This window comes from Remersonia thermophila, chromosome 2 (assembly GCF_042764415.1).
Source record: "Remersonia thermophila strain ATCC 22073 chromosome 2, whole genome shotgun sequence".
NCBI lineage: Eukaryota > Fungi > Ascomycota > Sordariomycetes > Sordariales > Chaetomiaceae > Remersonia > Remersonia thermophila.
Window position 1 is genome coordinate 2,408,786 of NC_092218.1, and position 27,956 is coordinate 2,436,741.

The window sequence follows — 27,956 nt, forward strand, 5'->3', positions numbered from 1 at the left end:
ACCCCCTTCTTCTTTTCGTCCATCCTTTCCTTCCACCCCTGATGCCACATGACAGAGAGAATCACCCTGTCCATCGCAAATCACTGGGAAAGCACCAAGGCATGCTCAGGGATACGTGACACCCTCCATTTTGTCCGCCCTGTTCTCGTCCCCCCCTCTCTTCTTCTCCTCCTCCTTGACGCCGTCGCTGTCGTCACTGATGACGATCACGGGAGGCTCGTCGCGATCGCTCTCCACGTCCTTGACCGCGGCGGCCGGCGTGGCGGGCGTGGCACGCGGGGAGGCTCCCTCGCGCTCTTCTCCGGCGGGGAGGACGGGGCTCCGGGCGCGAACGGCGGCGGAGAAAGCGGCGGATGCGGGTGCAGAGGCGGAGGCAGCGGGATCCGAAGCGGCAGCCGCCGTTTCGGAGCGGCTGCCGCGGAAAGGAAGGCGGTGCCGCTGCAGATGACGAGGAGGATCGGGGTCTTGGTGAGGCCGGGGCTGTTTTCCTCTCACGGCGGCGGCCGTTGAACCGTCCCGCACGAGCCCGTCCGGCTGCGATGAGTGTTCGGGTCGGTGCGGCTGCGGGGCCTTCCGAGGGAGCGGATGGGAAGTGGGGGCAGCATGTCGCTGGCCGCTGCCGGTGCTGCTCGAGCTGTAGCCGCGGTTGTGCCGGCGCTCCGGAGGGAGCTGGTATGCCGGCTGGACCTGGGTATGGCGGTACGGCTGTTGGTAGTGAGGGCGGTACGCAGAAGGGTGTGGGTGATGGTGATATGCGGGGCCTGGCGGTGCCAGCTGCTGCCAATGTTGCTGTCCATGGTTCTCCACGTCGCGGTTTGCCAGCGCCGCATAGGCGTCCCGCTCGTGCATGAACCAGCGCACCGTCTCCAGGTTCGGCCCGGCAGGCAAGGCACCGCCCAGACGCGCACGGCGTGCCTCGAAAACGTCCCACAAGAGGCCGAGGGCGTGAAGAGCGGCGGCCGCGGCACTGCCTGGGTATTGCTCCCTTGTCTCCCGTAGGCGCATGCGCAGCAGGGTAGGATTGATGTCCCATGCCCGACGCATCTCGCTCAGGGTTTGGAGGTCGAGCTCGTGCTCGTTGCTCCAATGGACGGGCGGGGGGGTATTGTAGCCGTGGTCGTAGCTGTAGGCCTGGACTGGACCGGGCGGGACAGCGTGTACGCCAGCACCGGCAGGTTGAATGGCGCTGTCGTGGCCGTCCCGGCCGTGGAGGCCGGCCGTCGGCGAGAACTGCGTGTCAGAACAAAGCATGTCAGTCTGGAGGCTTGTCTTTGGGTTTTGCATGCCAACAGCGGGACGAAATTCACTTACACTTGGACGAAGCAGACCATGCGTCAGAGGGGCAGAGCTCGGGGCGTCATGGCATGTCGAGGGACCGCCCTCGGCGCCATACGGACCCCCGCCGTATCCTCGAGGATAGTTGTCAGCGGGGTAGCTCTGAAGTGGCAGAGCCGGGATCTGGGTCTGGAGACGGCGAGGGCCAAGGCGCGGCTGTTCTCCGTATATCCAGGCGTAGACCTCGGAGATCAGCCCGTCGCGCTCCACTCCTCCCTCTCCCTGCGGCGAGGGTCCCTGGCCCGCCGCGGAGGTCTCACCCTCGGCGCCTGAAGAGCCACCTATTGTGCCCTCTTGGACAGGATCCTCTCGCATTCTCAACAAGGCCCCAGCGGCGACGCGACGGGCTCCGTCCGTACAGCCCTCCGCGGGGCGCGAGTCGTCGGAAGTCTGGTAACGCGCGGGCGCCGAGGAGCCAGGCCAGGAGATGTGGCTGCGGGAGCTGGAGCCGCCGCCGGTCTCAGCCGCGGGGTGTTGTTGCCTGTGCTCCAGCTTGCGGCGATGTCGCGGCGGGGCAGCATCATCGGCGGCGGGCGTGCTTTGGGAGTTCTGGCCCCGAGGACGCTTCCGGATCACCCAGTCGCAGGCGGCCGGGTTGATGTAGTGGCGGCGGTCCTCCCACCAGATGCGCTTGTCGACGCACGTCTGACACAGTCGCCTTGAGCACTCGGTGCAGCCTTGTAGAACGCCTCGTGCACGCTCGTTGCACAGGTCGCACCGCTGGACACATCCATAGGTGGGGGACCAGGTACGGTGGGTGCGGTTGGCGTCGCTGGCAAGCGTTTCTAGTGGAGGAGCTTGAAGGGCCGCGCGGAGCAGGGAGTTGCTGGAGCCGGTCGAGTCGTGGTTCGTCTCATGGGCGCGGGAGGTCGACGGCTGCCCGGCGTCGTTCGATGGCGTCCCGCTCTTCTCTTGCATGTCGGCTATGGCGGATTGGGCGAGACGTGAGAAGCGGTAAGCGAAGCAACAGGGACGAGATCGCGGTGAAAACGCGAGGAAGCAAGGTATCTTGGGCAAGTGGGCGTGGAACGTTGGCGTAATTACGGACGAAACTATTGTTGGAATCGAAACAAGCCGGACGTTCCCAGAGGCTCAGGCGATAGGGAAATAGCTCGAGGGTATGCTTTAAGGCTACGATTGGGGAGATGTCTGGGGAAATGGTTGGGGAGATGACCAAGGAAGTGTGGAAAAGAAGAGGGAGGAGAGAGGAGGTGGTCAGGTAAGTAGGCGAGAGGTTTTATATGGACGAAGGAACCTAACTGAAGGGAAGATGCCAACTTCAACACGAGAGGCCATCATCTGAACCTTCACTCTTCTTCTTTTTTTTTTCTTCTTCCAGCCCGCTGGCACGGTGTTGTCACCTCTTTGTCGCAACGGGGGAATGTGTCGACAGCTGAAAGGCGCAGATATCAGACGTTCCATCCCCTAAAGCGGCCTGGGGGAATGATTCATGTTTGAAACTGCAACCTCGAAGAAGGACAACACCATCCGTCTGGTTGTGGACGAGTTGTGCCAAACTGCTGAGGCGTGACCGGCCAGTCTCGGTGCATATATGGGACGAAAGCTTTGTAAACATCAGACAAGGGCTGTCGCTGTAAGTCCCGCTCTTTATTTCTATGCATGGGACGCCTCGAATACCCGTGGTCCTTGATCACAGGGCACTCGACGCCACTTGGTTATTCGTGTAGCCTGACAACCAACACTAAAACCGCATGTTGCTGAGCCAATTCACGTGTGCAACTCGGGGGTCATTCGTGTGTCGAATGGAACCCAGGGGCATCATGAGGATCTGATATATCCAGAGGATTCAGGGCAAGATTTCTTGTTCCTTCACAGGGAAGATAGATAGGCAAATTGGTAAGAAAGGCCAGAGATCTCTGTAATTCCACCTTGGTTTTTTTTTTTTTTTTAAAAAAAAAAAAATTCTCATGGTGTCAAGGCTGTCCTGCAGCCATACAACCTTGTGAACCTGGTTGACACTTGGTCGACCGTGTCTGAAAGCAAAGGGTTTATAAAGCACTGGGACACAATGAATGAGGAGCTACGCATCACTTTGCAAACCATCCCGCTGAGTAAGGGAAACAAACCATCCTCCAGCTCGGTCATAGGCACGGTAGGTGATGTTATAGCCAACCGGTCTTAGAGAGAAATGGTTACAGAATAGCTCGTCCAGTCCTGAGGGCCGGAGATATCGCCGACGGAGCGCTCGGAAGACGTCCGATCAACCCGACCCGGGCCCTGCCAAGACAAACGTCGGCGAGGGCCCGGGCCCAAGGAAACGTGACGGAGACGCCACTGCTGATGCGACACGACGGGAACCCGGGAGCGGGTGGCGGCCATGGCAGTTTCGGACCCTGGACATGCCTGAGAGGTCTTGTCAGGAACCCTCTTTTGTCACCTGCAATTTCGTTGGCTGTGAAAATCGTATTTTGGGGGAAGACGGCATTTCGCGAGCCAGAATTTCTGTGGAGCCGTTGAGAAACCGTTGATGCTGTGTCCAATCATCGCTGGGAGGAACCCACTTGACATCCCCACCAACGTGCCGTGATTGGACAATGCGGATGCGCTAGCCTTAAGTGGCCCACATGCAGAACGCGTCCGCATCGCGTTCTTTTCGTGACGCGACGCGTTTTCCCAACCCCGCCGCTCGCCCGCCCACATGTTGCTCAGTCTCACCCCCCCCTTCCCCCCTCTCTCCCCGAACTCTCCGGTATCACAGGCCCGTGTTTCTCATGGAATCCGTGGTGCCTGGCAATCTTCAATGACTACATAGTACATCCACCTGCAGGAGGCCTTTGTAGCATCTGATGTGAGATTTTCACGCAGGTGGGTGTGTTGGGTGTGGCGTTTTTTTGTCGGGAGTTTTTTTTTTTTTTTTTCGCACCTTGGGAGATTTTTGCCAAGGGCATGTTTGATGGTTCGATGTGGGAGTGGGAGTTTTTCGCGCAACCGATCTTCGGATCTGACCTAGCCTCCTTTGTACAAGTCAGGGGCTCGACAAGGCGCTGCACCCCACACCCGGGCGGAAACAGTCGACGATAAATCATTCGCCCTTGACGGCATAATGTCCCATCGCCCTGGCCAAACCCGCGTAGGGCCGAGCGAGACAGGACACGAGCCCGGCGATCCAGCTTCTCGGTCTGAGCCACGCCGCCCTCGCCGGGTTCCGGTCTGCAAGGGCATGCACCGGTATACAAAACACCGGGAGCGCACACAAAGGGGGGGCAGGGCTGCCTGGACGATAACAACCGAGGCAACAGCCAAACAGGTCCGGCAAACACGACAATGGACGAGAGAGGCGGGCATAGTACCGGAGGACTTCAGGTAGGCATCTGTTGGCCCTGCCACGCGTCTCTCCGACAAGGTACATAGACCCCATCGCCTCCCGGAAGTGGGGCAACATCGGGTGACACGGCCAGACCTTCTGGTGGGGAATATCTTCAGTCTTGACTGACTGAAGAGACCGACATGTCCAACAAATGTAGGCATATGCTGCGTAGGTAGATGCCTTGCTATGGACCGCCTGCCCTGCCCCGCAATCTACAAGGTGCTTCATACAAACAGCGGCATCTCTGCAGCAGCACTTCACTTCGGCCCTGGCATCCAGGCCGAGTGACCAGAAGACGTGATGTAAATGACGGGCAGAGCAAGAGCAGCCCTGGACACGGCGGGCTGGACCAAAAACGTTAAAACGACAATGTCATGCTCCTCGGACCTAGGCGCTGCAATCTGTCTTCCCGGTGATCGAGGGAGGCGCATGGGCTGTCTGTTCGCCGACACGGCACAAAAAGGGCCGCGGGATTCAAGGACAAAAGTCGTCGAGTCTTGCCATGACATCCAAGACATATGTTTGTAGGGTCCGGAGATGGAAACCACAGATTTGAACCACGCTCCCTTTGCCTTACAAGAGAAAGGGCGTCGGTCCGTTTCTGTGCTTCTGGGCTCAGGTTGTCTTCTGCGAGCGTTAAAGTGCTTGCATGAGGAGTGGAGAGGGTGGGGACGCGGTGGAGGGAGTCGCAGTGGATCACCGGTGTCTTAGGGGCGATCGCCATTGGTCCCTCTGCCCTGGACACCAACTTGAAGCCCTGTCCATCTCGTCATGTGGCCCACATTCTGCACGCCGGGTCCCCCCTGGCTAGCCCAGAGCCCACTCTTATTAGGCGCATTATTCCTCTGCCTCGCCCTCTTTCGGGTCCCCCCCCCCCATCCCAGGGCTTCCCTCTTCCATCTGCGCATTCACCTGACAGCCTTTAGCATTTCCGAAACTCTGGCATCGCCGGCATTATCCAATTCCATTTTCGCAGCGTCTCGGGCATATCCTCGCTTTCCGGACATCTGACCCATTGCGACCACCGACTACTGTTTCTCCTCCAGCCTTCCTCAAACCGCCTCCCGCCCCTCGCCGCAAGCCGCATTCCTGGCGCGATCGCAAACCGCCCGCATCCGGCAGCGCATCGCATTTTCTTCGCGACTCAACCACGCTATTAAATCACAACGCGCGCCCGCACCAACTACACACCTCGACAGCATCTGCGTCTCACCAGGCCTGCCATCGACCCGCTTGCGACAATGTTGCTCCCCTCCGCGCTCCCGTGCGACTCGTCGCACGCGCCGCCCCTGACGCGCCTCCAAGCCGCTCTCTTCGCCTCTCCTCCCGCAAGCCCTCCTCAACTCTCGGCGCAGACGGCCTTTGGCAGTCTCTTTTCGACCTGCCGCTCTCTCCAGTCCCTCCTCAACAACCCCGCCCCCGCGCCGACCGCCGCGCAACAGCCACCACCACAACAACAAGAGCCCATCACCCCGCCTCTGGCGCATGCGCAACCCCCTCGAAAGCTTCGCCTGCGCTCGCGCAAGGCAGACACAACCTCGGCGACGCTTGGCGACCACGGCGTCGCCCGCAAGCGTGTCGTCAAGCGCACCGCTGCCGTCGCGCACCAGCAACACCAGCCGCCGTCGGCCCGGAGCGCAAACAAGCGCCGGCGCGCCGTCGAAACCGACAGCCATGCCGCCAATCACAACAATGACGACCAAAGCCACCCAGACAGCGACGCGGAGAACCGCCGCGAGCTACCAGGTCAAGACCGGCACCCCGCCGCCCCCCACACGCCCAAGTGCTCACGGATCGCGCCCGAAGTCCTCCCCCTCGGCCTCGAACGCGCCGACTACCACAGCCTCCACTCTTCCTTCTCCTCCTCCTTCTCCTCCTCCTCCGACGACGAAGGCGAGACGCAACCGCCAACCTTTTTGCTCGACAACAGCCACAGCCACGGCCACTACCACACCCGGACAAGCAGCAGGAGCAGCCACCCACACCCCGGCACGGACGTGGTGGTCGAAACGGACGGCGAGCTCTGGAGCACCGAGGAGGACCGCATCCTCGTGGAGCTGGTGCTCGAGAAGCTGAAGCTCACCAAGTCGGACTGGCAGGACTGCGCGCGCAGCCTGGGCAAGGATCGAAGTAGCGTGGGAAGGAGGTGGAAGACGTTGATGGTGAATGGGGACGTCGGCCTCAAGAAGGGGTGTTTGAGGCGGCCGAGGGTTTCTGGGACGTGGAGATAAGGATGGATGGGGATGGGGATGGGGATGGTGACACAGGGCGGGATGTGAGGGGGGGTTGGCTTTTCACTTCTTACTCTTCTTCTTCTTCTTCTTCGACAACGACTTTGTTGCTCGTCCTTTTAACGCACATTGTGTACCACCTATCTTGTTTATTGCCGTATTTGTATTAATACTGGCCTTATGTCTTCAAAAATCATGGAGCATGCATGGTCTGGCCGGTTGACCTGGCAGGGAAACCGAGGGGGATGAGGAGTGTTGGTCTTTGTGAGATTTACGATGGGGACATGATGAGCTTGGGGTTGGAGAGGCAGATCTGTTGTTGGATATTGACCTAGCCTGCAAACAACGTTCGCGGACTTGTGCAATCAAACAAGAGTTTTGCCGCATAAACTTGGCGCTCCGCGGTCAGTATGGGTATAAGATGAACCTCGTCTCAGAAACTCTCCGAACACCCTTCGCCTTCCGTCCAAACCGGAGCAAGGAGCAACGATGCGCTGGAATTCCCAACCCCAACCCCCCCCCCCCCCCCCCTTAGCCAGCAACCCGATTCGATGTTCTTGATGACGGACACCGCGCCTCGAGGCACTCGCATGGTGTCTGCCTCCCTGTGCCTCCATGTTCCGGCGGAGGAAGATGGCAGTGAATCACGATGATGAGGTGGATAATGACGAAGAGGGAGGAGAGCCTGGCTGCGGATCTGCCGCCGCCGCCGCCGGCGCCGGCACAACCACCTCCGCATCCCTCAACAGAGACCCTTGACCCCTTCCGAGCTGACGATACACCCGAACCGGCCCTACCCTTCCTGCACGTCGTCTTCTCCCCCTGATGACCACGTGCGCGGCGTAGTGGTGATGGACTCCATCCATCCGGTATCAAGCACGAGGGTAGGTCCGTGCTCATGACAAGGCGAACGCAAGGAAAGATGCGGGGGCAGGGAGAGAGGAAGCTAATGCAAGTCATTGCGGCTTGCGTCTGCGCAACATCAGGGTGCTCTGTGCGCTATAGTACATAGTACATGTAGTACACCAGTGTGGACGGGGGCCTTGCAGGCCAAAAAAAAAAAAAAAAAAAAAAAAAAAAAAAAAAAAAAAAAAAAAAAAAACCGTTGCAGATCGAGATAGGGGAGGTGAAAGCGTGGCCGCCACGGCGCCCTGTCAGCGGGCGCTTCATCCTCTGTTCCTCGGATGCTCTGGCTCGGTAGCCTCCCGCCTGACGGCATCAGGGTGACATGCCAACGCAAAGGTTGCTCGGTCATGTCCGTCTCGCTTCCTTCTGCTCGGGTGAGACAGCGGGATTGGCCGGCCAAGGATGGGAAAGACACGGAGATGTTTCACGTTTCAGACCAGACGGCATGGCTACGGGGAGGTGCGGCCTGGTGCCGCCGGGGACTGCTATAGATACGTGCTCTGTATTCAATATAGAATATGGTAGAGAAGAGTTCCAGTGGAATACAGACCGAACTGGGGTTCAGATACCTGTCTTGGTTTGCTGAGTGACGGAGCCAATTCGATGTACAAGACCTTCCAAGATTCTTCCTGACCTGCTTCTTAATTTACATGGCCGTGGCAAAGAGTTCCGAGGATCAGAGCCAGATATCCGGAGCCCGATGCCCTGATTTCGACATGTCTCAGCCTCACCTTCGACCCCCCCCCCCCCCGCCCTTATCCCAACCCCCTCAAGATGAACGCTGTATCCAAGGATAGCCGTCGTCCAAGGCATGACGGACATGTGGGGGGGGAGATGCGTGCGCAGTATGCTCTCGCGCCCTCCAAAGCCTCCTTCCCGTTGCGTCTTATCACTTGATTCGGTGGTGGTGGTGGTGGTGGTGGTGGCGGCGGTGGTAGCAGCAGCAGTAGGATGGAGCAGCCGTGAAGAACGGCAGCTGTAAGCTCCATGCAGCTTGGGCGACGGCCGGGCGTGGGGGGGAGGATCCGTGTGCCCCGGAACGTATGGGTAGGTACCTAGGTAGGTGATGTACCTAGGTACCTAGGGAGCGCAGACGTTCGCTCCTCTTCAAGGCGCCGGACTCACCACCCTTCAATGACCGTTGTCCTGATGTACATGCCGTTCGCCGGCCTGGCCGTAACCCCGCCCTTGATCTGAAGCTTGCTCTCGTCCGCCTCGTCCTCGTTGTGCAGCTCCATGCTAAACCTCCCCACCCAGGTCGCCAGCAAGCAGGCAAACTCCGCCTTCGCAAACGCCTGGCCAATGCAGCTCCTCGGCCCGTGCAGGAAGGTCATGAACGCATAATTGCTCGCCGCGCCGCCGCTGTTGGCGCGCTTCTCCTTGTCGTCGCCATGCTTCGGCATCCACCGGTCGGGATTGAACTCTTGCGCGTCCTCGCCCCACATGTGCACGCTCTTGTTGAGGGCCCAGGGGACGATGGCGATCTGCGTGCCCTTGGGGATGCGGTGGCCCAGGATCGTGGTGTCGCAAGCGGCGCGGCGCAGGGTGAGCGGCGCGGGCGGGAAGTAGCGGAGGACCTCGTTGCAGACGGCGTTGAGGTAGGGGAGGCGGTCGATATCGATGCTGGACACGGTCGAGCCCTCCTCGGGGGTGCCGACGGGGGGCAGGTTGGCACGGATCTCGGCGCGGAGGCGGGACTGGATCTCCGGGTGCTTGGCGAGGAGGTAGACGGCCCAGGTGAGGGCCGAGGCGGTGGTCTCGTGGCCGGCGGCGAGGAAGGTCATGAGCTGGTCGATGAGGTTCGAGTCGCTGAAGCCGCCCGAGGTGAGCGCCACCGAGAGGATGTCGACGTCGTCCAGCTCCTTTTGGGCGAGCTTTTGCTTCTTCTCGTTGATCAGCTCGGCGCACTCGGCCCGGATCATGGCCGAGGCGGTGTCGAGGTCCTCGTTGCGCTGAAGCGGGAGCCAGGACAAGAGCCGGGGAGAGATGAAGAGGCCGAGGAGCTGGAGAATCCGGGCTTGGCGGCTGGGCTTGAACACGCGATTGTAGGCCAGCGTCAGGCGGTTGCCGGGGTTCTTGATGGCTTCAAAATCGCGGCCCATGCCCGCTACGCCGATGATGTCGAGCGCGATGCGCGAGGCCCAGTTGCTGGCCTCGATGACGGCCGTGGGCTTCTCGTCGGAGCCTTGCTGCGCGGCCTTCTCCCTGATCTCCTCGGTAATCGCCTGCACTCCCTCGCGCGCCTTGGACCAGAAGACGGGATAGAGATCCTTGATGTGGCGGAAAGAAAAGGCCGGCATCAGGTTCTTCCGCTGCATCTTGTGCTCGTCGCCCTCGGCGAGCAGAAGGCCGATGCCGAGGATGCGCCCCAGGAAGTAGCGCACATTTTGGGGCTTGACAAAGTCATAATTCTTGGTTGTCAGCACCTCGGCGAGGGCCTTGGGCGAGCTGATCAAAAGCCTCTCCTGGTTGAACGGGCCTAGGTACCGGATGAGGCCGTCGTTGGGGATGGTGTTGATCCTGGTCTCCCAGTCAGCAAGCGAGCAACGGCCCATATGGGCTTCTCGATGGCATACCATTCAAGCATGGGCGTCCCCGTCGGGAACTTGACAATGGCCTTCCACTGGCCCATAAGCAAGCTGTTCCCTTTCGTAGGCCCGGGAAGACCGACCAGGGGCGAGAAGAACTTGGGATAGAGGATGACTGTCCAAGTACACCACGCCAACGTCTGGACAGCCCATAAGGCTGCAAATGCCCTGAGGAAGCTCGGTTGTCCGAACCATTGGGCGACCCAGCCGGACGACAAGAGGTATGCGCCGATGAGAGAGATAGGGGGTATTGAGCTGTAAGACCCCATGGTGAAGTGATGACGATGGTCAGAAACGACCCGAGATGCGGCTCAAGACACCTCAAGCTGCCAGATTGAACAAGAGTGTGCTAGGAAAGGCAACCCAGAATGGACCGGACTGCCGTCCAAGGGGGTTATGGAGCGTATAGGTGGCGAAGGCTACGGTTTGGTCGTCGTAAATGAGAGGATGCCTAGCTCAAACACGGACGGTGCCTTGCTTCGTCCTGAGCTCCTCGAATCCGTTGCGTTAGGGGGGGGGGGGGGGGGCTGAACTATAATATATGTAAGCCGATGCCAACCCGAGGCCCGAGGTAGCACTACCACGGAGCATCCAAGAAACCGCGTCTCCGGGAATCGAAAGACGATGATGTGGTCAGCGAAGGATGCGCCGTGGCATGTTGGAAATTTGACTGACGTCGAAGGTTATTAAGTCGTCATTCTACGGGCTGAACGTGCTGGGATGCATTTCAGGTCCCCCCACCCACCCACGCGAACGGTGGCGGCGCTAACCAAACACCGGGCCGGGGCAACTCTCCGGCCCCGACCCCGTGCGCGCCCCATTAAAAAACCCCCTGACTGGGGCGGAGACATTTGATCGACATGCATGCAGCAGCCCGAGCGAACATGTCGGAGCCATTGCTGGTCCGCGGCCGAATCATTGCCCCGGGGGATGGCTTAGCCCGATAAGGAATCTTCGTCTCGACATGTTGCAGCATCTACATGCGTGCTTGCTGCACAGTAGGGTAGGGTTTTGCATTCTGTGCACCTGTGTGGGTTGAGAATGAAGAAGCCAGATGAGCTGGAACGGTCTAATCCGTCATGTCGGCGACAAGGCGTCTACACGTGTCTATGTACATACACTATGCTCCAACCCATAGATTTGGTTACCCACCCTTGAGAGGCCATTCAGGAGGGCACTCGGTTCGTACCAACCCAGGGATGCCTAGATAGGTAGGTTGATGTTTCAAGAGCCAGTTTACGAATCGCTGTTACGAGATGCGTATTTGCTGCTGCTACGCTGCTAAACTTTTTCGAGCCTTCAGAGGTTCACTGGGGTTGTTGGTGCTTGCCACTTCAAACATACCGTGCCATATTCAAACGTGTCAGTACGACGCACAGCGGGACAAGAGAGCGAGAGTGCTGCGACAACGGCACCGAGCTGGATATGCGCATCGTGACGGCTCCATGACGGGTCCATGACCGGCATGCCTACCTGCGCTACCCATATGGCCCAAGTTGAGAACCCCTTGCCACGCCTTGCACCAGCGGTGCTGGCAACCACCGGCGAACATGGCAGCAGCAGCAGCAGCAGCAGCAGCAGCAGCATCACCACGTCCACATCCCAGTCATGCTCTAGAACTTCCCCGGAGAAAGATGAGCGAGCAATCTCCATCCAAGCTCCGCCGATACCAGCCACCACGCCCGCCCCGCAAGCCGCCGACACCGCCATCACTATCGTCCCGGGCTACCGGCCCGGGATCCTCTCCCGCACCCTCGAGATGCACCTCGACTTCTACTACCCGCGCAATGGCTGGGGCCGCCAGTTTGAGGCCGTTCTTTCCACGAGCATGGGGGACCTGCTGAAGCGACTGGACCGACCCGTGAACCAGGTGTGGTCGGCGGTTTGGTCGGCTCCGTCTCCAGCCCCGTCTCCGACCCCGGTGCCGACTCCGACTCCGCCCAAGGCCCCGGCAGAGCGCATCGTAGGCGTCGTTTACGTCGACGGCGAGTGCACAGGCGAGGACGGCGTGGCGCGGCTGCGGTGTTTCATCGTCGACGAGTCGGTCCGGGGCAGAGGCGTGGGGAGGAGGCTTTTGAACGAGGCGATGGAGTTTGTGAGGCGGGTGGGGTTCAGGGAGTGTCGGCTCTCGACGATGCGGAGTCTGACGGCTGCGAGGAGGCTGTACGAGAGCGTGGGGTTCGTGGAGGCGGGAGAGTACTGGTTTGAAGACTTTGGGAAGGGGGTCTGGGAGATGAAGTATGTCTGGCGTCGTTCTGACGACCCTGCTGTCGTGGATAAAGATGGCCTGGGTTGCCCCCCATGTTCTTTTTTTCTATGGAAGAGTCAAGGCCCATAGATCGGGAACAAGATGGTCATCGCAACCCAAGCCACCATCTTCCACGCCGCCCAGGCCACCGTCAAACTCACCACCCCCAACACCACCACTACGGTACCTCTCATCTCAAACGCCTCCTCCGCTTCCATCTTCATCAGCTTCCGCTGCTTGCTGTGGTAGTAATCCTCTCCCTGCCTCCCTGACCATGGAGGGGAAGAAGGACTTGCCGGCGTCTTCCCGACCGGCCGGCCCTTGTCGTTCACATTCTGGTATCGATATGGCCGATAACGGTAGATGATTCGGTGCAGCCAGGCCGGCATTCGGCCGTGGGGCTGGTCATCCGGGTGGTAGTGGGCACGCAGAACCGAGTAGCGCAGATCGACGAGGGCGAGGGAGACGAGGAAGGTGACGAAGATGACCGGCGTCATGATCAACTGCGTCGGAGAAGTCAGGCCATGGTTGGGGATGGGCGTTGGGCGGCGATGGGATCATATCGGCCGGCCCAGGATCGGCGAGGAAGGATAGCAGTGATGGAGAACGACAGGTCCGAAGGGTCCCATGACCGATATACTGTATTCGGCCCAGGGACCGGGGAGGGCGAGCAAACAAACGCACCTTGTGGACGGCCGATTGTGCCGGCGGCCGTCGGGCATCGCCCTGATTCGGGCTGACAGCTATCGGAGGCGTCATGGTAGATACTCCTGTTGGGCCCAAAAACTTGCCGCAAGTGTCGAACGCAAAGCCGTGGCTACTGGGAGTGGGTTGCTTAAGTAGATGAGCTTCTTTCCATCATGACATCGGCTGACAATGTCGCGAGGCTGCTGGGAATGAGGGCCCGAGTTGATGACGAAGGCGATCCCCGCTAAGGTGCCGAGGGATGCGGCACATACGCCTCGTGTAACGTTGGATTGGCTCTGGATGCTTGAACAGCCACGATTCACGAAAGAAAACAACATATACGTCGGTTCGAATCTCAGCTGCCCAACCTCGCAGTTCCGCGTTGCCGAGAGCTGTTCATTGACTGGTTGCCCTGGAGGGTCGCGGGTTAGGCGTGTTCGGTGTGATGTGGGTGGTAACTAGATGACCTCATTGCACGCTGAGGCCCCACCTTTCGGGTTTCCCACCGCTGCTCTACTGAAGCACAACGCACTTGAGTGACAGCTGTGATGGCCTGATCTTCAAAAGGGACAAAGCCACGTTTTGCCGCCTTGGATATGCTCAAAAGTTTTCTTGGCCTCTATTCTAGCTTTCTGTTTTCACCGTCTCACGGCAGAGCAATGCACTCAATCTCAACATCAACGCCCTTAGGCAGCTGCTTCACGGCAACGCAGCTACGGGCAGGCTTATGGGTAAACCACTTGGCGTACTCCTCGTTCATGTCCTGCAAGAGGCAAGAGAGTCTGTTAGTCAACCATGATCGGCAAGATCCACAGCGTATTCGGGCCCGGGGAGGAGGGGGGGGGGGGGGGGGGGGTTTCTCACGGCGAAGTTGGCCATGTCAGTCAGGAAGGCATTGACCTTGACCACCTTGTCGAGGGAGGAACCGGCCTCCTCGAGGACCGCCTTGAGGTTGGCAATGCACTGAGCCGTCTTCTGCTGGATCGTTCCCTCAATCAGGTTGCCCTCGGCATCGCAGGGGATCTGGCCCGAGCAGTAGATGGCGTTCGGGGTCTTGATGGCCTGGGACTGTGTGGCATCCGTCAGAATCCGAGAAGCCATTCAATAACGATATGCGCAATAACATGGACATGGACATGGACATGGACATGGACATGGGACGTACGTAGGGGCCGGCAGCTGCAAGAGCATGTTAGTAGCTTGGCCATTGAACATCAAGGCAGGTAGGTGCATCTACTCACGCGGAGCCGCGTTCTTGGTGAAGACGGGAGTGGCAGACATGTTGTGCAGCGGGCGACGGATAGCCTGTCTCTGAAGGGCTGTCCTGTTCACAGGTGATCGAAGAAGAATTGGCAGGGCTCTTTTGGCAACAAGCATAGTTCGGGGGGAGAAACCGCAGGGTTCGAGTGGAGGCTGAAATTTCAAGTTGGAGACGCTCCAGATGCAATGGGGGCTGCATCAACGGCCGCTCTTCTCCGTTCTTCGGAGAGCGACGGCAAAGGAGGGGTTCCTGGCCGGCCACACCCCACCAACGGGGCCGGGGCCCGAGCTTGGCGATCGGGGACGGCCAAATCCAGTAGGGGGGAGAGGGTCGGCCTGGGGGAATCGGCGAGGTCTAGGCGCAGAAAAGTGCATGCATGTGTACGCAGCATGTATATATGTACTGATGCACCAAGCAGTCACCTAGGGTTGATTGGCATCACGGAGCTTGGATACATGCCGGTGTCAAAGAAGAATTCCCCATCCCGCTCCTTTCGGTGCTTGCTCTCAGACCGGGTTGCTGCCCAGTTTGCTGTTAGGCTGTCGCTTTTTGGAGTCCGAGGGAGCCGTTGGCTCGGTTTCCAGCTTGACACACTGTGCCGTGAGGGAGCTTGGGCCGCCTGGGCGGTCTCGCCCAACGGTCATCGGCTGGCAGGACTCAGAGACCCACCTCCGGACTCAGCTTGCGCCAGGTGTCCAGAATAATCTCAGAGTGGGCCCGGTCTGCAAGCTGACAACCTGGAGTTTCGATCCGCCATCAGCCCTGCGCTGTCAGGAGCTTCAGTTTAACTTTCAGGGGATTGCGACGCAATTTATTTTTCCAACATCGCGTGTTTTCCACGAGTTTCGGGTTTTTGCCTCTCTCTTCGCCAGACCCTCTGTTTCTTGATTCACCTTCTCTACTTTCTTTAATCCTTTCCTTTGTTTTTTATTTTCTTCTCCAATTCCTCCCGAACATCACCTCCGTTTTCGACAAGAAGCAGCTGCTCAATCCATCGGGGTGCTTGGTGTGGTACGTTTCCCTCGTCGGCTGGACAATCCTTTGTGCCTTCCAGCCATCGCCCACGGCCTCGGTTGTTTGTCGCACGGATTGGTTCTTGAATAGCCTTGAATCGTCTTCTCCGACAGCCTATTTTATCACCCCGTGGCCCTTTGACCCGAGCCCCCGGAGAGCGTAGGCTGACAGACCACCGCCTCAAATCGCAGCGTGCTAGCCATGGCCACATCATCCCCGCCCCCCCAGGGCGGTCTGCGCCAACGAAATGTTGGCCCTGCTACCAAGAAGCCGAAAGATGCCACCTCCTCGTCCCCGTCCTCGGACGTCGATATCGACAAGATCTTGAAGCAGGTCGCCGCCAAGTCGTCGTCCAACTCGGACCGCGACTACAAGGTCGCCTTCGTCGTCATTACCTTCCTGGCCTTCCTCACTCGTTTCTGGGGCATCAGCCATCCGAACGAGGTCGTGTTCGATGAGGTCCACTTCGGAAAGGTTCGCACCCTCTGGGCTGCCTGTTGTTCGCTTCTTCGCCAACGTGACGCAACTGACGCTGTGTTCTTGTCTCGCAGTTTGCCTCATATTATCTCGAACGGACCTACTTCTTCGATGTTCACCCTCCGCTCGGCAAGCTCCTGTTCGCCTTCATGGGCTGGCTCGTGGGGTACGATGGTCACTTCCACTTCGAGAACATCGGCGACTCGTACATTGTCAACAAGGTCCCATATGTCGCCTTCCGTTCCATGCCTGCCATCCTCGGCTCCCTGACCGTGTCGGTGGTGTATCTGATCATGTGGGAGTCGGGCTATAGCCTGCCGGCTTGCGTGCTGGCCTCTGGCTTGCTTCTTCTCGACAACGCCCACATTGGCCAGACTCGCCTGATTTTGCTCGACGCCACTCTCGTCTTCGCCATGGCCTGTAGCTTGCTCTGCTACATCAAGTTCTACAAGCTGCGCCACGAGGCCTTCTCGAGGAAGTGGTGGAAGTGGCTCATCCTAACGGGCTTTGCTCTGTCGTGCGACATCTCGACCAAGTACGTTGGCCTGTTCGCCTTCGTCACCATTGGCTCTGCCGTCGTCATCGACCTGTGGGATCTTCTGGATATCAAGAGGCCCGGAGGTGCCCTGACCCTGGCCGAGTTCGGCAAGCACTTCGCCGCCCGCGCCTTTGGCCTTATCATCATGCCTTTCATCTTCTATCTTTTCTGGTTCCAGGTTCACTTTTCCGTCCTGAGTCGCTCCGGCCCCGGTGACGACTTCATGTCGCCCGAGTTCCAGGAGACCCTGAGCGACAACGTCATGCTCGCAAACGCCATCACGATCGACTATTACGACACCATCACGATCAGGCACAAAGAGACCAAGGCCTACCTGCACAGCCACCCCGATCGCTATCCTCTGCGCTACGATGATGGCCGTGTCTCCAGCCAGGGCCAGCAGGTTACCGGCTACCCCTTCAACGACACCAACAACTACTGGCAGATTCTCCCTGCCGGCGCCGACGACCAAAAGCTCGGCCGTCACGTCAAGAACCACGATCTGATCCGGCTCCGTCACGTTTCCACCGACACCATCTTGCTCTCCCACGATGTCGCCTCTCCGTATTACCCCACCAACCAGGAGTTCACCACTGTCTCCATTGCGGACGCTTACGGGGCTCGGGCCGCCGATACGCTGTTTGAGGTCCGCATCGAGCACGGCAAGAAGAACCAGGAGTGGAAGAGCGTGTCGGGCCACTTCAAGCTTATCCACAACCCGAGCAAGGTGGCCATGTGGACTCACACCAAGCCGCTTCCTGAGTGGGGTTTCAAGCAGCAGGAGATCAACGGGAACAAGCAGATCGCTCCGAGCTCCAATGTCTGGATTCCCGAGGACGTTGTGTCTGTGCCTGCCGACCACAAGCGTCGTGAGAAGCCTGAGCGGAAGGTCAAGACCTTGCCGTTCCTGCGCAAGTGGTTCGAGCTGCAGCGATCCATGTTCTGGCACAACAGCCAGCTGACGGCCAGCCATCCTTACGCGTCGCTGCCGTATCAGTGGCCGTTCCTGCTCCGTGGCGTCAGCTTCTGGACGCAGAATGAAACGCGCCAGCAGATCTACTTCCTCGGTAACCCTATCGGCTGGTGGATCGCCAGCAGCGTTCTGGCCATTTACGCCGGCATCGTTCTGGCTGACCAGTTCTCCCTGCGTCGCGGCGTGGACGCTTTGGATCACCGTAAGACTCTCACCTTGCCTCTTCTTACCTCAAGTGTCGTTACTAATATTGGCTCTTAGGCACGCGCTCTCGCCTCTACAACTCGACGGGTTTCTTCTTCCTCGCCTGGGCGACGCACTACTTCCCCTTCTATGTCATGGGCCGTCAGCTCTTCCTGCACCACTACCTCCCCGCCCACCTGGCGTCTACGCTCGTGACGGGTGCACTGGTCGAGTTCGTTTTCAGCCAGGACGCCCCGCACCACGAGGTGGCGCACCAGGCCGCCAAGGCCTCGGGCAAGAAGTCGGCCGCTCAGAAGCGCCACTTGACGGCTCGCGAGCGGTTCGAGGGCCAGAGCATGAAGGCCACATGGATCGCCACAGTGGTTATCCTTGCGCTGGTTGCGTGGTGCTGGTACTTCTTCCTGCCGCTTACTTATGGCTACCCTAGCATGACGGTCCAGCAGGTTGTCAGGAGGAAGTGGCTCGGCTATGACCTGCACTTTGCGAAATAAACGGGTTCATGAGATGGAGGGGGGGCCTGGCTAGGTCGTTTGAAAGGGGGTTGAGGCTGGTGTGTACTATCTCAGGGGGGTGGGTGTAAGGATTAAGGGCGATGTATCAGTATCTCTCTTTGGATCGCGTGGTGTTGGTCGATACCTCTCGACAAGCTAGCCAAATTGTCTATATAGACCTAGACGCCGAGGTTGACTTTTTGCAAAAAGGACTCGAGGTCCTTGCGTAGAAACATCACAAATTTTCTTGGTTCAAGTCGAAGCGACATGAGCATCACCGATCTTTCGCATTGGGCTATTCAAGGATCATCTATGTCTATGAGCTCCCTCATGTGCCTCACCAAGGCAGGCCCTGTCTTATTCCTCTGGTCGAGAAGCAGTCCTTTCCTCGTCCTCGTCCTCGTCCTCGTCCTGGCTGGCAGCAGACCTACCTTTGGCCTTGGCTGTTCAACGTACGATGCCGTCGCGGCGGGCTCGCGCTCGAAGAACAAAACCTGAATATCAACCTTGAACAAGTCAGCTAAACCGTGCCCAGGTCATTGGCAGGCAAACATGACAGAGTCAAGGAAAGAAAAAGACGAAAAAAAAACAAAAGCCTCCTCAGAAACCCGAGTTATAAGCACGACCATCCCCACCGCCCGGAGCCGCCCCGTCCCTGTCCTCCATCCCCGAGCCCCGCAAGCACATGACGGTGCAGGCGTTCTCCATGGTATACACGAAGGCGAGCAAGGTGGAGGGAGGGAAGCAAGGACGAGAGACGGCCGGTCGGCCGAGGGGCAGGCCTCGGACCCCTTGTCCCCAGAGGAAACAAGCAGGGCTTTCAGCCACGCCCGAGGAGGTTCAGACGGCTCTTCCTAGTTTGTAAAGTGTTTGGGTTGCAACGAGGCGTTGCGAATGTCATCATGTGGAGGCTTTTTGTTTGTGTGTGTGCTTGTGTAGAGGCGTGGGAGTGTGGGAGTGCGCGTTCCCGCTCCCGTCGACGCTCCGTTCCCGCTGCTTGGCCTTCTTCTCCCTTTCCTCTCTTCACTTCTCCTTCTCCATTCCAGACCTTTCCTCTTTTGCTTCGAAAGACTTCCGCGTCTTGTAAAAGCTTTGGGTCTGAGATGGCGACGAAGAGCCGAAATGGGGATGGAGACGAGGACTTGGGAACGGAGGCTGGCGGCGGGAGAGCGCGACAGGACCGACGGTTGGAGGGAAGACAGGATGTGGGAGGGAAAACGACGTACTCAACAAGAGATCAGCGAGGTCGGCGAGGACGGAGATGGGCGACTCAGAAGAGTTTAAGCCACGTGGCTAGCTTGCTCAAACAGCGCAGGGAGCTAGCTGTCCACTCGCAAAATTGAGGGAGGTGGTTGTTGATTGACAACAGGACTGTAGGACATTTTTGAGGTGGGAAATCGGTAGCCGAAGAAAACTTTTGGGTTCATAAATTAGGAAAGGCGCCCCACCAGTGCTCTTGACGCACGGGCCACCTCCTGGAGACTTAGCGACCGATCAAACTCATCGAGGATTACATCCATCATCCGTGCTGTTGTGATGCTCATTGATGTACATTTCCTGTACGGATTCCATCAACTAGGCCCAGAGAGTGAGATGATAACTCAAATGGTTTGAGAGGAGTCTAGCTACGTGTTCCTATTTCCCTCGTCTCATCTGGATGTCTTCCATCGATTATCCCTTCAGGTCTCTCCATGTCCTTGAAGCAGTGTTCCTTCTCATCGCAACATTACAAGGTAGGAAAGAGGACGTAGAATGAAATGCAAAGCAACTGCTGAAATACAGATTTAAGGGATGTCCCTGCTGCAAGTGTTCCCATAGATACCACCGAAGGCACCAGTCTCGGTAAGCTAAAATTCCTTCATGTCCGCCGCGCCATTCATAACATCATAAAATTTTCCCTCCAGAACAGACAAATGGCCTTGCATCCATTCACTGGAAGTCATTGTTGAGAGCAACTCGAATCCCAACCCGCTCATATCTGTCTCGCTGCATACCCCCCGGGCCCGCCGTTCGCCTAATACGGAAAGAATGCGTTGAGGTCCTGAGCGGACCAGTCCACGTTGAAGGCGTCCAGCAGGTCCTGGGACGATGGCTGAGCAGCAGTCATGCCCGTGAAATCCGTCGCCGGAAAGAGGGGATCGGTGAACATGGGCTTGGAAACGCCGCCGTTCGGGAACAGAATGAAGTCGCCGCCCACGGCATTGGCAATGGCGGCAAATTCCTTGTTGTCATCGAAGTCAGCTTCGACCTCGGCCAGGGAGTCTGGCGTGAAGAGCATGGCGTTGCCCTGGCCGATGGGCGAGAGCTGGGCCGGCTGGGGTGGGCAGAGATCAACCGTGAAGGGCACGAATGGCTGACCAACAGGCTTGGCGTAAAGGTCCTGCATAGGAGGCGGCGTCGGCACCTGGACTGAGCCGCTGTAGATGTCGTCAAACATGGTGTAGTCTGTGGGGATGTCCTGGTAGGCCGAGTTGTGGTCCATGCCCGAGTCCGTCGACGGAGTCGGGTTGTCGATGGGCGAGTAATCAAGCGACAGCTCCTGGGGGATCATCCCAAAGTCGGCGTCATTGGGGACGTACGCAGGAAACTCCAGATTGTTGCCGTACATGCCATTCCAGTCATTCGGAGGAGTAGCCACGCCCACGCTGGGCTCGCTGGGAGGAGTGGGCATGTTCTGGAGCTGGGGAGTAGGCTGGGCCGAGTTCCCGTTGATGCTCGACGTCTTCTTGCCGTTGGTCTTGGTGCGGATGTAGACCCAGCCGTGCGCCTTCTCCATGTGCTGCTTGCAGTTGGATTCGCGCTTCGACTTGTACGGGCAGGGCTTGTAGAGGCACTCAAACATAGGCGGGCTCGCCGAGTGCTTGTCGTTGTGGTGACGATCCATCTCCTTCTCGGTCGGCCACCCGTACTCATGGTATTTGCATGTTGGGACAGGGCATTTCCACGGACGGGAGTGGGTCTTCTCGTGCTTGGTGAGGTCGCACGGGCGCTTGAACTCCTTGTTGCACCCAGGCTCACGGCACTTCTTGGGGGCGAGCTCCTCGGGGCTGGCGTTCTTCTTCCGCCTGGCCATGGACCGCATGATCTCCTCCTCGTCCTCGAGCTCCTGGCTGGCGGAGCGCTTGAAGCGCGTGGTGCCATCGGCCTGCTCCTCGAGCTTCTCGACAGGCTGGCCCGTGGCCATCGAGATCATCTTGCCGTTTTTCTTGACACGGACAAGCTCGGCAGGGCGGCCGTTGATATGGATGCCGCCGTGCAGCTTGATCTCATCGGTGCTGACAAAATGGTTAGCCGCAACGTCAATCGCAAGCGGGATGGAGGAGCCATACGGATCAAGATCCATTTCGCTCTGATTTCCCTTCTCCTTGGCGTCGGCGAGCTGTTGAGCGTAGTTGCGGATCTGGTCGACGAGGTCGATGAAGTACCCGTTGCTGTAAGGCACGTCGCGCGGCCGCGTCTGCTCGCGGTCGCTGAGGTACTCGACGGTGGCCTGGATGCAGAGGATGGTGGTGAGGCAGAAATCGCGGTACAGATCGGCGGATTTGGTCCTCTCCTTTAAAAGCAAGGCGCGATAAGTATCACCCCTCACAGATGTGTCAGTCATGAGCTCACTTACAGGAGCGACAAGCAACAGCGTCTTTTCGAGGTCACGAAGGCAGACGATCTCCTTCTCCTGAATCTTGCGCGGGCATTCGAGGAGGAGCGGGTGGAAGTCCTTGAAGGTCGCGTTGTAGAGCAGAGGCCTGATCGTGAACTCGAAAATGCGGCTGGTGGCACGAGGGCTGAGACCCCCCAGAGACGGAGTACAGAGGGAGCGGGAAGCGGCGGAACGGGTCACGGCGGTGGCCTTCAAGGTCTTTTCCTTCTTGGCGGCGGCTTCCTTCTCCTTGGTGGTGGCGATGGAAGTGCCCAGGCCACTGTCCGACTCGTGGTGACGAGAGGTACGACGGGTGCGGGGCCGGAGAATGCGGCGCTCGGTCGGCTGCTCCTTGGCTCCAAGCGAGTCGAGAGTGTGGTCGAGAAGGCCGCGGGGAAGGGGAAGGGCCTCGTCCCGCAGGGCCTTGCGAGAGCGGGAAGAGCTCGAGGGCTCTCCGGTCAGCCCAGCGAGGGTCGTCTCGATATCGTCGAGGGTCAGAGCGACACGGCGGCAGTGAGCATCGATGACATCGTCGAGGTTCGAATGGGACCGGCGAGGCAAGGACGGAGGCGTGAAGGGCTGCTCCGGCGAGTCCAACGGGCTGGTGGGCGAGTGGAAAGTCGCACCCTTCTTGAGAAGGTCGGTTTGGACATTGAGCGTCCGCACGCCGGAGCGGCTGCCCGACGTCCGACGGGGGTTGGAAGACATGGTTGTGCGAGGGCGTGGCAGACCCGGCCAGGACTTTGTCGAGGTCGACGGGCCGAAACGCTGCATCATGTATACCGTATCAGCTCAACGTGTTCTCATTCATTGCATGGGCGTCGGGCGCCGGGAATGCGTGAGTCACAGTTGACCTGCAGCGCCGAGCGTAGGATGTCTTTGCAGCACCACCCGAGGGGCGGCTCTCGAAGGTGCGCCGCTGAGAAGGGAGAACCACAGCCAGGCCGTTTCCCACCCAACACCAGAAGCAAAGAACAGCAGATGAGAGGTGGCAAACACGGTCACACTTACCAGGTCTGGGCTGCGACAAGGAAATGAAACCAACGGTACAAGACCCGGCGATGGCTGAGTTCTCGTTTGTCGATGGTTGGGGTAGGGGTCGGGGGTGGTTTGGCTTGGTCAGATAGACTCCAGCCGAAGGGCAGAGAAGACCAGGAGCAATGACAAGATGAAAGGGTTCGGGCGTTTCTTGAGGAACCCTGGGGAACCGTCTGGTCTACGCTCAGAACGCGCAAAAGGCACAAGACGGTCGGTCAAGCTGGCCTCAGGTGTGAAAAGGTTGGAAAAGGGGGGGAGAGGTGCGGGAGCACTAAAGATGAAAGGGCTCAACGTGATGAGAGGGAGGACAGGAAGGAGGCGAGACGCGCTGGGTCCTCGCGGGATGATGAGAAATGCGGTGGATGATGGCACGCTGCTGCCTGCTCGGATGGCCGGGGTCCCTTGCACCCAGGTGGGGAACTCAGGCTGGCGCAGCACGTCAGCCCTAACATGTAATTGGCTGCAGGTCAATCGTCCCCAATGAGGTGCAGCCCAGCGCCAATGGCACGCTGTCGATAGCGTGCTTGGCTGTCAGAGTCTCACTGTCCTTTTGCGGGTTGCTACCATCGCAATTTGGGGTGCCCGGTGGTAGGAGAGCACAACGATTTGCTGCTGCTCCCAACCGTTGGAACATGTCCCCTGTTAACACGGAACCCCCGCTGTTTGGCCGCTGTTCCTGCCGCGACTTGGGCCTTTTCGTGGTCCGGTACCCGATCCTCTGAACCATCTCCCACCTCCACGCAGCATGTCGACGCTGGTGTTGGGGTTGACGTCAAAAGCAAACAGGTTTCTCGGCGTCTCAACGACACGCCGTGCAGCGATCAAGGAGCGCTGTGATGTCGGGCACGCTGCATCCGTGCGGGACACTCTGCGGGGAAGCATCACCATAGGCGCGACACGTCAACAAGGAGACGCCAACGAACGGACCGTCAGCACGCGCGGGCCTCGGAGGTGCTGGCAATGCTGCTTCTGGCTTCAGCGTTTGGGGGGGGAGGGGGGAAGCGGCAACAATCAAACGGCGGGCAGCACGTTGCTGACGGCCCCACCAGAGCCGTCAATTAGCGCGGCGTCGAGAACAGTCTCAAGGTGGCTCAGCCGCTCCATTGGTGCCGTTGCAGCCACCGGCCCTGCAGCACCCCCATGGCGCAGACCGCAGCGCGCCAACACAGCGCGGGGATTGATCGATGAGGATCCTCTTCTTTAAACCGCGGCGGCATCCAGCAGCTTAGTTTGAGGATCCGAAAAGTCGCTGGTCATGGATGCAAGTTCGCTTTTGGCTGTGGTCTCCGTCTTGTTTTTTTTTTTTTTTTTTTTTTTCCTTTTTTTTTTTTTTTTGCACCCGCTGCCGCGGTTGAGGACGCAGTCAAGAAGGACATGGTCCCGGCCCTTGTTCCAATCGGTCACTCAAACGAGGGCGGCGCGGGCCCGTCGCGGCGAGCCCAAAGCCGTCCATTGCTGCCGGGCCCCTCGCTGCCGGTCCAGCCCGAAATGAGTGCCTGCAGCATTGCGGCTCGGACGGGGAGTCGGGCCAGTGAAGCGGCGCGATGTCATCTTTGTAACAGTCCCCTGAGGCGATGTTGATGCACCCTACCTCGTGAGAGACATTGGGCCCGAGACATCCAAAGAAGCGATGAGAACCCGTGGCGTTCTCATTTCGTTGTCTCTGTCTCGAGATGCCCAGGGGAGCAGTCCGGTGGATGAAACCTCCAAACCTCGTGAACCACTCTCACTTGCAGCTCGGTACTGCATCCAGGAGAATACGTCAACTCACTTATGGACGGACTGCTTCGTTGGAAGCATTGGGGCCACACGTTCATTCCCATCGTCATGCAATTCGGGCATCTACGCTGTTTGAGAGCGGCATCCAACTGCAGCAAAACCATGGGTTGCCGCCGTGGCTCTCCCAAGATCTCGTCGTCCTGTGTACATAGGGCTGACCCTGATGAGCCACGGGACGTGGTGCAGGTTTTGCGAGCGAATGTGTGCATCGGTGCGCTTCTCCAGGCCTCCGTGCATCTTGTCTGGTCTCAGAGCGCCGGGGCGCGTCTCACAGATTCCGTTCTCGTCGCATTCCCCTCCTCCTGTACTACACACGTAGTGGATGCAACATGCAACAACCCCTCCGGAACAAGTTCCCCACGTCCCCCATCCACCAGAGACGCATTTCAGCCCTATGAGAACAGAATGTCATCAACGTCGACGAATGGAGTTGCAGAGAATTGTGAAGCCTCGAGTCAATGGCAAGTGCCTGGATGAAAAAGGAGACATTCGTCTCCGCCGCGTTACGCGGCACATGCGCTAGCGCAGCTCTCAGCCGCCCCCTCCGCTTCAGGCACCTGTATAAACCCTCTTGTTGGCTTTTGCCTCTGGTTCGTGTTCCTTTGGGCAAGCATGCTCACCATTGTCACCCATCGGGTCTTTTGGGGACGCGCATTGCAAGAGTTGAATCAGTAAACTGAGTCATAGTATGAGATGTGTTGTGTGGTGGCTTCTCAACGACATGCCACGGCTTGAACGTCCATCACCCCTTCTAAATCTTGATCACCCATAATCGGCATGCAGCGTAGATGGTTAGATCAGCGTCAGGCTATCCCCCTCGTCTCTCTGATCCGTGCTCGGATCGAGATCCAGGCGGTGGTTCACCTCGGCCCGGTTCCAGACTCTGGAATTGTTGGATGACGTCCACCGCCGGGGCGCTTCCGCTTCCAGGCTTACAGAGAGGTTTGATCCGTGACTACCGGGTTCTGTGTTGTTCTATGCCATCCCAGTGGCTATGCCGAAACGGGTCGCCATAGCTATGTCTTTCTGGGTCAACATACCCGGGTATCATGCTGCCTGCTCGCCAGATACCATGATGTTTCTGGTTAGGCTGCCTATGGGCCTGCAACGGCCACTCGGCATCTTACATACAGTACACCTGATATTGATATTGGCGAGTCTTCACGAGGGTGCTCGAGGTTTCTTCTGATTGCATGCCAGCACACCCAAAGATCAGACGCTTAGAAAGAATAGTGCACAATGCTGCGGGCTGTACTGTATGAACCTTATGAGGCGGGACAAGACATCTGTCATCCAAGGAGAGGAGACAGTTCTTCTCCCATCCAGAGGCGTCAATCTGAGAGAAGACTTGCCATCGTTCTCTCGATAGGTGATTGACACGCAGCAGCAATGTTGACACCTGTTGACCTCATTTCTGGTTTCTCAGAGAAAGGTTTAGTTCTAGAGACAATGAGGATGTTCACTAAGGCCAAAGCTCACAGGTAAAGACTCTACCTATAGTTACCTGGAGAGCCGAGTATTGTCTTTGTGACAAAGAGGCATATTCTACAACCAGACATGAAGTTTCCAGAACAATACAATTGTCGAAAGTGCGGAACAAGAACAACCACCATGGTCTTTGCTGTTGATCAACTCGCATTGTTGGCCTTCCTTGATGGTCGTGTTCCGGGAGATAAGTTTAAAAAAGTGACAATATATCTTGACTTATCAAGGCTCGGGTTCTGTTCAACTATCCGGTGCTCTCTGGGGCAACTCTCAGTCACAGGCACGAGACCTTGTCTCTTCCCTGACTGTTCAACAGCTATGTTGTGCTTCTGCTTCTGTTCGCTCAGGGCTAATCCGCCCTGCGACGACAGCCTCTCCGAGATCGAGAAGACCGCGTCGCAGCAGCAAGGTAAGTTCTCGAGGCCGTACCAAGAGGAGAAGCCCATGGTGACGACGAACAGCCGTAGAGGAGTGCCTGAGACAAAGACTTTGGACGGCTCTCACCACGTGTGCGACGGACTGCGGAGCTCTCCGCCCATGTTGCCTACTCACTCGTGGAAGCCCTACACCGGCCCGTTGTTCGACACGCCGGAGCCGCCATCTCCCTCTCTCTCAGTCTCTGAGGAGAAAATGGAGACTGCGACAACGGCCATCCTCGCCCGGGCCACGGTAATCACCATCAGTCCCAGACAGAACAATAATAACAGCACTTCCCACTACTCCAACAGTCCCCCACCTCGTCCCTCGAACCCTACCCCTTACTCCCACAACAGCTACCACCACCACCATCACCTCCACCATCACCTCCACCATCACCACCACCACCACCACAACAACAACAACACCATGCCTACCGCCGACCAGCACCCCATAATGGCCACCCTCCCGCCCCAACCACGCATCTCCAGGCAGCCCACCCACCGTCTTCTCTCTCCCCCCTCGCCCCAACCGCCTCAGCGCTATCGATATGACTCCCTAGAGGCGTCCTACCTCCTGGACCATCTGCGCACGTACCTCTACCTCCCAACCTCTGTCTCATCCACCTCCGCCGAATCGTACGCCTCTCAAACCCCGGCCCAAATGCTAGCCAGGCTGCTCATCACCTGGCCGTCGGTGCGGCGCAACCTGCCGCGGCAGAACCGCATGCTCGCCAGGCGCCTGGGGAGGATCGATTGGGCCGGGGCCGAGCGGGGCTTGCCCAAGGGCTCGGAAGAGAGGGAGGCGGTGGAACTGTGGTTGGATTCGGGGCTGGAGTTGTTTGGCCGGTGGTGGGGCCCGTGGGAGCCGCTGGAGACAAGGGAGCAGCTGGGGAAGAGGAGGTTGACGAGGAGGCCGAGCCCGTTGAGGAGCTCGATGAGCTCTTTGGAAGGGGTTCCTTCATCTTCCGCTCCGTCAACGCCCCCGAACCCCCCCTCTTCTGCTTCTTGTATTCCCCGGAAATGGTCGACGAAAGCACACAGGGAGAGGAACAAGTTCCGTCACCTGTGGAAGCAGTAAGGGGTAGGTGGAGAGTTAGCGGTGCTGAGCCTAGAACAAAACAATGGACGTTGAATTTCCCAACTTGAGCTTCGCTGTCCCATTGATACGTACCTTTCATGCCATCAACATCTTGTTTGCCCAAACGGTGATGTGACAGTACTGAAACTGCAGCATCGTGCGTAGAAGCCTCAGTTTGCTCCTACTGAGTCAATATCTCCCATGCATCACAAAAACATGACCAGTCCGAACCGGGGACA

The 27,956-nt window shown here is 58.5% G+C and overlaps 9 protein-coding genes across 9 annotated transcripts; 4 read left to right on the top strand and 5 right to left on the bottom strand.

Moving 5' to 3' along the window:
* Nucleotides 1–105: 105 nt before the first annotated feature.
* VTJ83DRAFT_2115 (uncharacterized protein) lies at nt 106–2,253 on the bottom strand (the record flags this gene model as incomplete). The annotated part of the gene is made up of 1 exon (XM_071008350.1): nt 106–2,253. One exon carries the CDS (start codon nt 2,251–2,253, stop codon nt 106–108), a length of 2,148 nt encoding a protein of 715 aa, XP_070868655.1.
* A 3,651-nt stretch (nt 2,254–5,904) lies between these two features.
* On the top strand, nt 5,905–6,894 carry VTJ83DRAFT_2116 (uncharacterized protein; the record flags this gene model as incomplete). The annotated part of the gene is made up of 1 exon (XM_071008351.1): nt 5,905–6,894. One exon carries the CDS (start codon nt 5,905–5,907, stop codon nt 6,892–6,894), a length of 990 nt encoding a protein of 329 aa, XP_070868656.1.
* A 2,027-nt stretch (nt 6,895–8,921) lies between these two features.
* Nucleotides 8,922–10,657, bottom strand: VTJ83DRAFT_2117 (uncharacterized protein; the record flags this gene model as incomplete). Its single annotated transcript, XM_071008352.1, has 2 exons — nt 8,922–10,320; nt 10,377–10,657. The coding sequence occupies 2 exons, from the start codon at nt 10,655–10,657 to the stop codon at nt 8,922–8,924; spliced, it is 1,680 nt and encodes a 559-aa protein (XP_070868657.1).
* Nucleotides 10,658–11,844: 1,187 nt separating this feature from the next.
* On the top strand, nt 11,845–12,726 carry VTJ83DRAFT_2118 (uncharacterized protein; the record flags this gene model as incomplete). The annotated part of the gene is made up of 1 exon (XM_071008353.1): nt 11,845–12,726. The coding sequence occupies one exon, from the start codon at nt 11,845–11,847 to the stop codon at nt 12,724–12,726; it is 882 nt and encodes a 293-aa protein (XP_070868658.1).
* Nucleotides 12,714–13,395, bottom strand: VTJ83DRAFT_2119 (uncharacterized protein; the record flags this gene model as incomplete). The annotated part of the gene is made up of 2 exons (XM_071008354.1): nt 12,714–13,139; nt 13,321–13,395. The coding sequence occupies 2 exons, from the start codon at nt 13,393–13,395 to the stop codon at nt 12,714–12,716; spliced, it is 501 nt and encodes a 166-aa protein (XP_070868659.1).
* A 574-nt stretch (nt 13,396–13,969) lies between these two features.
* Nucleotides 13,970–14,604, bottom strand: VTJ83DRAFT_2120 (uncharacterized protein; the record flags this gene model as incomplete). Its single annotated transcript, XM_071008356.1, has 4 exons — nt 13,970–14,086; nt 14,188–14,391; nt 14,489–14,502; nt 14,565–14,604. 4 exons carry the CDS (start codon nt 14,602–14,604, stop codon nt 13,970–13,972), a joined length of 375 nt encoding a protein of 124 aa, XP_070868660.1.
* A 1,195-nt stretch (nt 14,605–15,799) lies between these two features.
* VTJ83DRAFT_2121 (uncharacterized protein) lies at nt 15,800–18,281 on the top strand (the record flags this gene model as incomplete). The annotated part of the gene is made up of 3 exons (XM_071008357.1): nt 15,800–16,072; nt 16,150–17,788; nt 17,848–18,281. 3 exons carry the CDS (start codon nt 15,800–15,802, stop codon nt 18,279–18,281), a joined length of 2,346 nt encoding a protein of 781 aa, XP_070868661.1.
* A 2,014-nt stretch (nt 18,282–20,295) lies between these two features.
* On the bottom strand, nt 20,296–22,626 carry VTJ83DRAFT_2122 (uncharacterized protein; the record flags this gene model as incomplete). Its single annotated transcript, XM_071008358.1, has 3 exons — nt 20,296–21,556; nt 21,611–21,834; nt 21,898–22,626. 3 exons carry the CDS (start codon nt 22,624–22,626, stop codon nt 20,296–20,298), a joined length of 2,214 nt encoding a protein of 737 aa, XP_070868662.1.
* Nucleotides 22,627–26,292: 3,666 nt separating this feature from the next.
* VTJ83DRAFT_2123 (uncharacterized protein) lies at nt 26,293–27,717 on the top strand (the record flags this gene model as incomplete). Its single annotated transcript, XM_071008359.1, has 1 exon — nt 26,293–27,717. One exon carries the CDS (start codon nt 26,293–26,295, stop codon nt 27,715–27,717), a length of 1,425 nt encoding a protein of 474 aa, XP_070868663.1.
* Nucleotides 27,718–27,956: the final 239 nt, after the last annotated feature.